Source organism: Pongo abelii, chromosome 9 (assembly GCF_028885655.2).
Source record: "Pongo abelii isolate AG06213 chromosome 9, NHGRI_mPonAbe1-v2.0_pri, whole genome shotgun sequence".
Lineage (NCBI taxonomy): Eukaryota > Metazoa > Chordata > Mammalia > Primates > Hominidae > Pongo > Pongo abelii.
In genome coordinates this window covers 124,209,017-124,219,141 of record NC_071994.2, presented here as the reverse complement: position 1 = coordinate 124,219,141, position 10,125 = coordinate 124,209,017, and the positions used below count along the sequence as shown (strand labels likewise).

The following is a 10,125-nucleotide window of genomic DNA, read 5'->3' as shown; positions in this document are numbered from 1 at the left end:
ACCAACCCAAATGGCAAAAACATGAATTAAGCTCATCATCTTCCAAAGATGTCTTTATTTTAGTACATTTGCAACAGCAACAAAAGTGAGGACAATTCCATTCAAGGTGGTGGCAGCGGTGGTGGAGATGGAGGTGATGGTAGCGGCTGTTTGTTTCTCTCTCTCTGAATTTTCTAAGTTTACAATCAGAAATTGCATAGAATTTGTTTTCCATCAGCCAATGAGAACTCTCTGTGTGAAACTCCCAATTGGTGAAGCCAAGCAAAGGTCAAGCAGCTGTAGAAAGCCTCACCCCTCCCATCAGATGTGTGCTCTGGACTCTGCAAACTTCTCACATGGAGAGCAGTCACTAGCAGTCACCTGGTAACCTGGACAGCATCAGTAACTCCTATTTGGTGGATGGAAGAGAAGTTAAATGCTTTACCTAAAGTCATACAAGGTGGGAGGGCTACTGCTCAAGCTGAGGTTACGACTCAAGAGTTCCTGGTTCCCAGGCCCGTGTATTGACTAGGAGACTCCACCTCTCTCCCAGGAACCTAGCAAATTCTTGAGTACTTAAGGTCTTTCTGTTGAATAAATACACACACGCACACGCACGCACACTTACACACACATACACTTGCACCCAGGTCTCACATCTAAGTAGCAAGAAACCACCCAATCCATGATAGTCTTGGGGGTCTGGCTTCATAGGCAGCCACTCATTTGAGTTTGGTTGAAAAGAGATGCAGTTGACAAAGTATGCACCATACCAACGGGGTGGCCCAGTCCTTCCTCCTCTGTGAACGGCACGTTCCACCGGAAGCCAAGGCCATGGTATGGGAAAATTCTATCTATCTACTCTTTCCGCTCCTTAAACGAAGTCCTAGGATACTTTGTGCATTCTGTTCTCCTCCCCTGTCTGTCTTCAGAGACTACATTCACAAAAAGATCAAATCAAACCCAATAATAGTGAAAGTCAGAAAGAGAAAGGGAAAGAAAAGACAGATTAACCCTTGACATTCCAGGCGTTTCAAGGTCTGAGTACAGGATGAGTTAATTGCTTTTTGGCATCTAAAAATTTACTTCAGTGGACTTTTATTTGAGACTCTCCATCTGATTCTTCCCAAGACCCCTTCTCCTGTGCTCCTGCAGGCCCCCCAGTCACCATACAGAAAGGAGAGTTAAGCACCTGAAATCGGATGCACTGGTAACGCAATATTCCAAAATTCAGGAAAAAGAAGAAATAGGGATTATTTAGGCTTCCATTCCTTAATCCAGCCTCCCCCTCCAAAAAACACAAAACAAATTAACAGGACTGAGAAGATGACAAAGAAGAAAAGGAGAGGAGTAAAGAAAAGGGAAAAGAACATTAACAAAAATATACAAATCCAGAAAAGAAAAACTTCCCTGTTTAGTTTAATTTTTTTTTTTTTTTTTTTTTCTGTAAGAACTAGACGGAGGGTACATTGGCCCCTGACTAGGGGGAAATTCAACTGATTATTCCACCAATTCATTGGACTGGTCTGGGTAGGGACCCCCCACCCTATACTCTTGTTATTTTGAGGAGAGGGAAAGGCCCACTGGGAGAAGATGGGTCCTTGTGCCCAGGAGGGAGGGCCGTCCTTTGCCCTTTGGGTGCAACGTCTCTGGGTGGACCCCGCTCCCTAACCGGGCGCGGTCTCTGGCTGGGGCGTCAGGCTCCTTGATCTTTTTGAAAAGTGACTGGATCCCAGATCTGGAGAGGTGTCGACGCTGTACAAGTCCCGGCTGGCGGCTGACAGCAGCGCCCGCCCCGCCCCTCCCGCCCCGCCCGACCTCCGTGCGTCCTGTGGCCGCCGGGACTACTCGGGCTCACTGCTGTTGGTGGTTTTCTCCCACTCCAGGCTCTCCTCGCTGCGGGCGGGCGACGGCCGTGCCCGCAGGCCCTGGAAGCGGCGGCACTCGGGGCAGACGCGGATGTGCGTGCAGCCGCGGGCCACCAGGGCGGCCTCCTGCGCCAGTCTCTGCGCGAGCTGGTCGGGCTCCCCTGCCCCGCACAGCTTCCCGTTGCTGAGCGTCGCCGTGCCGCGGGGTCGGCGCTCCTCGGGGATGGGGGGCCGGGGCGGCGGGACTCCGGCGCGCCGCCGGCGGGGGTGGATACTGTCCTGACACAGGATGATGCTGCGCAGCTCGGTCACCATCTCCTGGCAGACGGACACCTGAAGGAGACAGCGAGGTCAGGGCCCAGCCTCTCAACCAGCCCCCGTGGGCCCCCTGCGAGTCCGCTGGGATGAGGGATGAGGGGGGCAGCGGTCACAGAATCGTGTCATCTTAAGTATGAAGATGATAAAGGCCTTTCAGTCCATCTCCTCACTCCACTCCCATTTAATGTTCAAACACCCTCCATATCATAATATTCAAGAGCCCCACCAGCTGGTCTCCAATCTTTGTTTGAACACCTTCTAAGACAATGATCTCACTTTTTTTTCTTTTTTTTTTTTTGCACATTTCCATTAAATGCTGCTTCCTTTCACCGAGCTAACAATTTCTGTCCCTGAAAATTTCATCCATTGATTCCAGCTAAGTTTGGACCTTGAAGCCTACTAAATAAATAATTCCTCCACCACATGTCAGTCTCTCAAGTATTTGAAAAGGCTACCATGTCTCTATGAACATTCTGTTCCTTAGGCTAAGGATTCTGGTTTCTTTTAGCCAACCGGTTATAGCAGGAGATGGACGTATCCTCATGATAACTAAAACAAGAGGAGGGTAATACAGTGCACAAACAGTATAGTATGTATCACACCCAGTGGGTCTGGGGCAGACTTGAATTCAAACCCACTAATATTTCTGTAGCAACATCTCACACCGTGTGAGATAAAGGCCATAAACATAAGTCAAGCCAAGTCGCCACTGAGTGCATTTGCATCAAACTTACAAGGAACTTGGAACTCTCCAAGCTTTTAAGTTTCAGAATTGTGGATGAAGAATACAGGATAGGGCTGGGCACAGTGGCTCACACCTGTAATCCCAGCACTTTGGAGGGCCGAGGTAGGCAGATCACTTGAGGTCAGGAGTTTGAGACCAGCCTGGCCAACATGGTGAAACCCTGTCTCTACTAAAACCACAAAAATTAGCTGGGCGTGGTGGCATGTGCCTGTAATCTCAGCTATTTGGGAGGCTGAGTGGGGAAAATCACGTAAACCCGGGAGGTGGAGGTTGCAGTGAGCCAAGATACTGCCACTGCACTCTACTCCAGCCTGGGCGACAGAGTGAGATGCTATCTCAAAAAAAAAAAAAAAAAAAAAAAAAAAAAAAGAATATAGATGGGCTTGTTTTTTTTTTGTTTTTTTTTTTTTTGTTTTTTTTTAGACAGAGTCTTGCTCTGTCGCCCAGGCTGGAGTGCAGTGGCGTGATCTCAGCTCACTGCAACCTCCGCTTCCTGGGTTCAAGCGATTCTCCTGCCTCAGCCTCTCCAGTAGCTGGGATTACAGGTGCATGCCACCACACCCGGCTAAATTTTGTATTTCTTAGTAGAGACGGGGTTTCACTATGTTGGCCAGGCTGGTCTTGAACTGCTGACGTCATGATTCACCTGCCTCGGCCTCCCAAAGTGCTAGGATTACAGGTGTGAACCACTGTGCCTGGCCGATGGGCCTATATTACTATTACTATTATTACTATATCCATTTCACAAATGTGGAAATGGAGGCTCAGAGAAGTTATGTATGTTGCCAAAAATTGACTAATAGCTGACCCTGAATTTGGACCTAAACCTATCAACTCCAAGCCCGCACATGCTCTGTTGAGTGCTCTACTCTGAGTTGAAAGGACACTTTCCTAGACCATATGGGAGCAGAAGTCCTCAGTTCTTTCATGTTCTTTCGTCCAATTCTATCAATGGGACAGTTGTTCTACCATAGCCAAATCGCTAACATAGCATTGACTCTTTATTTTAGCTATTGGGACTGCTCTAACTACTTGCTTAATTTTTCAATGTACTTCCAGACCATGGGTGAGCTTTAGGGAGAATAACAAAATGTGAAGCAGCTACAGAGAGGTGATGTCACTTAATGGAATATGTCCTACATTCGTTTTCCCAACTTGATTATAGGCCCCCATCACACCCCCCAATTGTTAACTAAATAGCAGAGACTCTTGGCAAGTCACTTAACCTCTCTATGCTTCTAGTAATAACTACAATAAAAACAGTACCACCTGCCTAATCTCTTACATGTGACAGTACTATAACAACGTAGATTTATCGACTGTCTACTGTGTGTCAAGCACAGGAATAAAAGACACAGTCTTTACTTCAGGCAGCTCAATCTCTAGTAGGGGGCTGATACCAAAATCGTTGCAACGTGGTGTGTAAGTGGTTCATGCATAGGTTACAGCGGTGTCAGGAAGAAGGAAGGTGACCAATTGCTGGGAGACAGCAGGAGAAATGAGGAAGGATTCACAAGGAAGGGAACACTTGAAGTAGGTCTTAGGGAATAAGTAAGACCACCACCTTTTAAGGGGTGGGCAAAAGGAAAAAGCCAGTAAAGCTGGAGACAGCAACACGAGGGGAACCAAGAGAGCTGGGTGCCATGCAAGGCAAGGGAAGAGGGATTCTGAAAGAAAGTATCCCCATCATCAAGGGACACACCGAAGTCCAATAAGGCCCAGTAGATTCTCTTTGGTTTGGTCCACTGGGAGGGGTCAGACCTTTAAGCATTGGCCTTTCAGTGCAGGGGTAGGGAGAAGCCAGGATGCCCTGGGTTTCAGACCAAATCGGGAGTGAGGTGATTGATAGAGACTGAGATTATCTCAGCTGGATCCCCTTGGTTTGGAAGAGGAGAGGGATACAGCAAGAGCAATAGTAATCTTCCTATTATTTTAAAATATGGCAGACACATTCATAATTGTGGACTGGAGAAAGAGCAGGCAGAAAAAAATACAGGGGCAAAAGAGGATAATCCTGGAGTAGCTGAGGAAAGACAGGATCAAGGAAGACACAGCAGGAGGACTGGGGTATCTGCTGCAGCTGCAGGGTGGCTGAGCTGTGGGGAGATGTTTAGTGGGGGTTTTTATTCAGGACTGGCCACTCCTGATTTCTTGGGAGATGGGAAGTAAAATGAAGCTCTATGCATGAAGAAGCAGAGGGGCTTGAGGAATGGGCAACAGCGTGGAAGTCCTACAAGGAGACAGGAAAGAGGCTGAACACAGTGGACCAGGACTGGCAGGCAGTGTTGTGTTAAGGCCCCATGTGAGGCCAGACTCCATAGACTTCCAGGGGCACTGTTTGTCCTGCTGTGAGATATTTCCCCAGTGCCAATTAGGAAAGGTTTTTAGGAAGATTCAGAGTTGGGAGACTGAGATAGAGGCTAATGTAACTTTAAAAAAAATCTAATAATGCAATTAACATGTAAGGATTTATATATCTTCCCTGGGGTGGGTTGTAAGAAGAGTGGCATAAAGTCTTCTTCCTTCTTTTCAAACTGTTCAACCTAGGTAAAGTTTATATTAACCCTGTCTCTAAGCCACAGCTGGGGAATTGAACTTATTCAAAATCCCCGAGAAGAGGGATAAAATTCTTGGGTTCACATGAGTCGGGATATCTCTAAGGATCTTTCCCTGCAAGGCAAAAATATACTCAGAATGAAAGGACTGAGGTTGTCTTTTCCATAGTAACCTGGTACTTTCACCTATTTTTCTCAACTACATCTTAAATGATGGTTCTAGAAGGCTTTGTTATTCATAAAAGCTTTTTCACATATTTATTGGTTGGGCTGTTTCAAAGAAAACTCTGAAGCCCAGAGAGGTTAAGTGCCCCTTCTGTAGCTGCATAATTACTAAGTAATGAAGCACTGATCCAAATCCCCTCTGCTGGGCACTGGGATTCTCTTCGCTGCACTTCCTGTGGTAAGCATCTGAAATAACCTTATATGTGCATGAGCCTGTGAACTTCACCCCATCTGCCAACACTATCGATCATACCCCTTTGAAGTTTACCTCAGTTGCTTCTGAGTGTCTGAGAGTCCATAAAAACTCCAACATAGCCATAAAAATGGCCACGATTAAGCCACAAATAAGAACCACAAAGATTCCACCAATATTCTCCATTCCCAGGCCTGTAAGAAAGTGATAACAAATGAAAAATATTGTAAAAGATCAGGAAGACACAATCATTTTATCAAAAATACTAAAATCATTCAAACAAGAACTTGAGTATGGTAGATGCTCAAGTAGACACCCAGTCCTTGACGATATTTAATTATGGAAAAAATGCAGCATAGGTGAAATAAAATGGAAGAGAGAGATCTTGCCATCAATCAAGGACACTGGCAAGAAGCTTACCAAAGGGTGTCTGGGGCTGGGAGGTGAGAACCATTTAAGAAAAGGGCTCACACAAACTCTGACAGCTTATAGAGAGAGACATGACACCAAAATACCTGTCAGTTCTAATAGTTTCATAAAAGTTTTACTCAATCTCCCTAACATTGTATTTATGTGATATAAAAGCAACTATTTTGACCAAACCATGGATAGAAAAAATTATGTTTACCTGTCTTGGTCAACATGTTACTAAAATACTTATTTGGAAAGTAAAACTTTGTATCCCACCAAATGAGTGGTTCACAAACCAGCTGCCATCAGAACTGCCTAGAAAGCTTGCTAAAAATATTGATTCCCAGTCCTTACCCCAGACCTACTCAATCAGTATCTCCGGACATGGGGGCCAGGAATCTGTATTTTTACAGAAGTTTCACAGGTGATTCTTTTCTAGTCATTCCTAAAATTAGTTTACAAATTGGTAATTTTAGAAGCATTGTGGAAGTATGTAAGTTCCTGGGAGTCAGACATCGTTTCTGGTCATGTTCTCATTGCAAAGCATGATACCTGGCACACAGTATATAGTCAATATACTTTCCACTGTGTTTCATTTCCACTGTGTCAAACATTGAGTTCAGCTGTGTAATTAAATGCTTTTTTTTGGCATTAGAGAAACCCAAACACAAAACACCCTGATTCAACTGGGGCCACAATCAGAAATCAAAAGGCATCTTTCATCCAGGAGGTTCTCTTGTGTCCCATGTTCTTCAGGAATGCTTGCACATCTGAATGTTCAGTCAGTAGTGTCCTCACAGAACATGGAGCCTTGTCAATGTCAGGGGCAGTCAGCTTTGCACGGCACTATGAGATGAGTCACAGGGCCAGATCAGAAATCGACGCTACCTTCTGCCACTTTGGAAAGCTGGAAAAATAGCTCTATCTGGCCATTTCAGGATGCCTAGGGTTTCCTTTCACAAAGCCCTAAGTGGATGTCTGATTTTTGTTTTTAAAATAACACAGTGCAGTAGCCGTCCCTGCCTACAACTGAAAATCTGCTTAGAATGACTCTGAGGACTCACATGATGAATGCACCAAATGAACTATACACTCTGATCTGCACGCCCACAGTCAACTCTTGAGTACCTGTGTGAATGTGGGAATCCTGTATTTTGAATAATCAAAAACAGGGGATCATTTAAAAACTCACTTCTACCTTCCAGGAGGAAGGTGCTTAAATGGGCAAAAAGCCCTTAAAACACCTATATTTGGAGGCCCAATCTCACATAAAAGCAAGTAAAAGAAAATGCACCCACATCTTATGTTGACACCTGTCCCTCTAACCTGGGTCATTTTGGTAGAAGATTTTCACTCTGGGAGCATCAAGAGCCACAAGAAGGAGGGGATGCAAAAGGGACACTTAAGAGGGAATGTACCAAGGGGCTGGCTGGGGTTTGTAGGCAGATACTTCAGTCCGCAGATTTAGGGGTGGTGAGAACTGGAGTATTAGGATGTGTATCTGTGCGACACGGATGAATTACTTTCTCTTGCCAGCCCCTGTGGAGGAAGGCTGGGTGGACATCCCCCGTAAATGGGGAAATGACAATGGTGACATGAAGGATGGCCACCTGCTCAGGTAACTGGAGTCCCCAAGTGACTGCTGAGAGTCTACAGGGTGCCCCCATCACTTGGCAATAGTTGTGCTTCAGATAGAAAACAGGACAAGAGGCTGGGTGCAGTGGTGCACGCCTGTAATCCTAGCATGTTGGGAGGCCAAGGCAGGTGGATCACTTGATGTCAGGAGTTCGAGACCAGTCTGGCCAACATGGTGAAACCCCCGTCTCCACTAAAAATGCAAAAATTAGCCAGGCATGGTGGCTCACACCTGTAATCCTAGCTACTTGGAAGGCTGAGATAGGAGAATCACTTGAACCCAAGAGGTGAAGACTGCCACTTGATCCAAGATCGTGCCCCTGCACTCCAGCCTGGCAACAGAGTGAGACTCCATCTCAAAAACAAAAACAAAAACAAAAAACAAAAGAAAACAGGACAAGGGCCCCCTTGGAGAGGGTCTCACATTCCTCTTGTTTCTGTAGAGGGGGTTTTCTTTCCCCTTTAGGTCTTCTTCCACTACCTGTATTCCAGCTGTGCCCCCTGCTTCCCTGTCAGTCACCTCCCTGGTCCTCCTCCAGTCTTCTCTCCACTGGCTCTCTCCCTCAGTACATTCACATACTCATGTCTCTCCCTCCTTAAAGACAAAGAAATCCTCCTTACTCTCTCCAACTCTGTCTAATCCAATACTTCTTTCTCCTTCCATGGCCAAGCTTTTTGAGAGTTGTCTACATCAGAACTATTTTAAGACCTTCTAAAAGCCCTTAAAAACACTTACATTTGGAGGACCCATCTCACATAAAAGCAAGTAGAACAAAATGCACCCACATCTTATGTTAAATGCATTTAAAAATCTTTGCTTCTGATATTACTGAGTGGCAAGAAACAGTTAACTTACAATTGGCTGTGATTTCTCAGCAATCATTGCACATACATACAAAATAATGTTGCAAAGTTAAAAATCTAACCAAAAAATTATTTCTACATATAATGAAGTTTTTATGAATATTAAATTCAAAGATTAATGAAGTTGAAACAATATTACATTTTGGAGATATTTAAACATGTCTTAATTTAATTTTGCAGTTTCCTTTTATGCATTCTGAAGCCAGTACTTTTTATTCAGACCTCAAACATAATTTGGACACTCAAAAAGCTTTTAAGCTCCAAGTGACTCTGTCTATGAGATCTAAAGGAGAAAATAATTCTGTTTTGAATATACTTTTGTTCTTGCTATTCAATCTTCACCCCATGCAATTTTGTCTTGCACCACTAAAACCACCCTTGCTATGGTCACCAATGAACATTCTGTTTCTAGCCTAATAGAAATTTTCTAGTCCTGATCTTGCATGACCTTTGTTAGCACTTGACACTGTCAGTCACACTCCCATCTTGGCTTTTTATAAAGCCATTTCTCATCGCTCTCTTCCGATCTCCTCAATCTACTTTGATTGGCCCAGGGCACATTTTCTTCTCATTTTCCTACCTTTGGTCTCTTGCCTCTCCTCCATGTCTTGGCTATTACCAAGTCCTGCTGATTTTGCCTCCTAAATATTTTTCAATTTCTTACCCTTCTCTCTATTCCTCCTGTCACTTCCCTAGTTCAGGCACCCACCATCTCTTGCTTGGACTATTGCAGTAGCCTTTAAAACTATTTCCCTGCCTGTAGCTGTTTCCTCCTCAACTCTGCACACTACACAGTTGCCTCACTGATCTTTCTGAAATGCAAAATCTAACTGTGACACATCCTCAAGTAACACAGAATTGTTTATAGTTCCCAGCACACAGCATCGTTGCTCTTACCTTCCATACCTTTGCTCCTGTTAATTCCTCTGCCTGGAACCTACCCCTACTCCCCAGACACACATCTGGCTAACCTCAACCTTTGCTTTAAGACTTAGCTTGGAGGTCACTTCCTCCAGGCTGCCTTCTCTACTCTTACCTGACTTTTAGGTATACTACTTTTGTGTTTTACTAATAATACCTTGTTTATCACTATTATACATAAAATAATACACTAGTTTATATATCTGGATTTCCCACTACACTGTGAGCTCTTTGAGGGGAAGAACCATGCCTTGTTCAACTCTATAACCTCACGGTCATGGTACCTGGCCCATTATAGGAGCTCAGTAAATGTCTGTGGAAAGAATGAGCAGAAAGAAAGAGGATAAAGACATTCTAGATGTAGTGGGCTGCATTACCAAAAGCTCTGGACCCATATGTATTCCTTTTTAA

At 44.7% G+C, this 10,125-nt stretch overlaps 1 protein-coding gene across 12 annotated transcripts in view; it reads right to left on the bottom strand.

The window, feature by feature from the left end:
• Positions 1-1,369: 1,369 nt before the first annotated feature.
• GRIK4 (glutamate ionotropic receptor kainate type subunit 4) overlaps positions 1,370-10,125 on the bottom strand; it is a 472,259-nt gene continuing 463,503 nt past the window's right edge. For all 12 annotated transcript variants that reach the window (XM_054525265.2, XM_024255906.3, XM_054525260.2 and 9 more), the window contains 2 exons: positions 5,959-6,077; positions 1,370-2,180 (listed from right to left, as the gene is read on the bottom strand). In XM_054525265.2, coding sequence (XP_054381240.1) covers positions 1,824-2,180; positions 5,959-6,077 — 476 coding nt within the window. In that variant the 3' untranslated portion in view covers positions 1,370-1,823. The remainder of the gene's footprint in view (positions 2,181-5,958; positions 6,078-10,125) is intronic.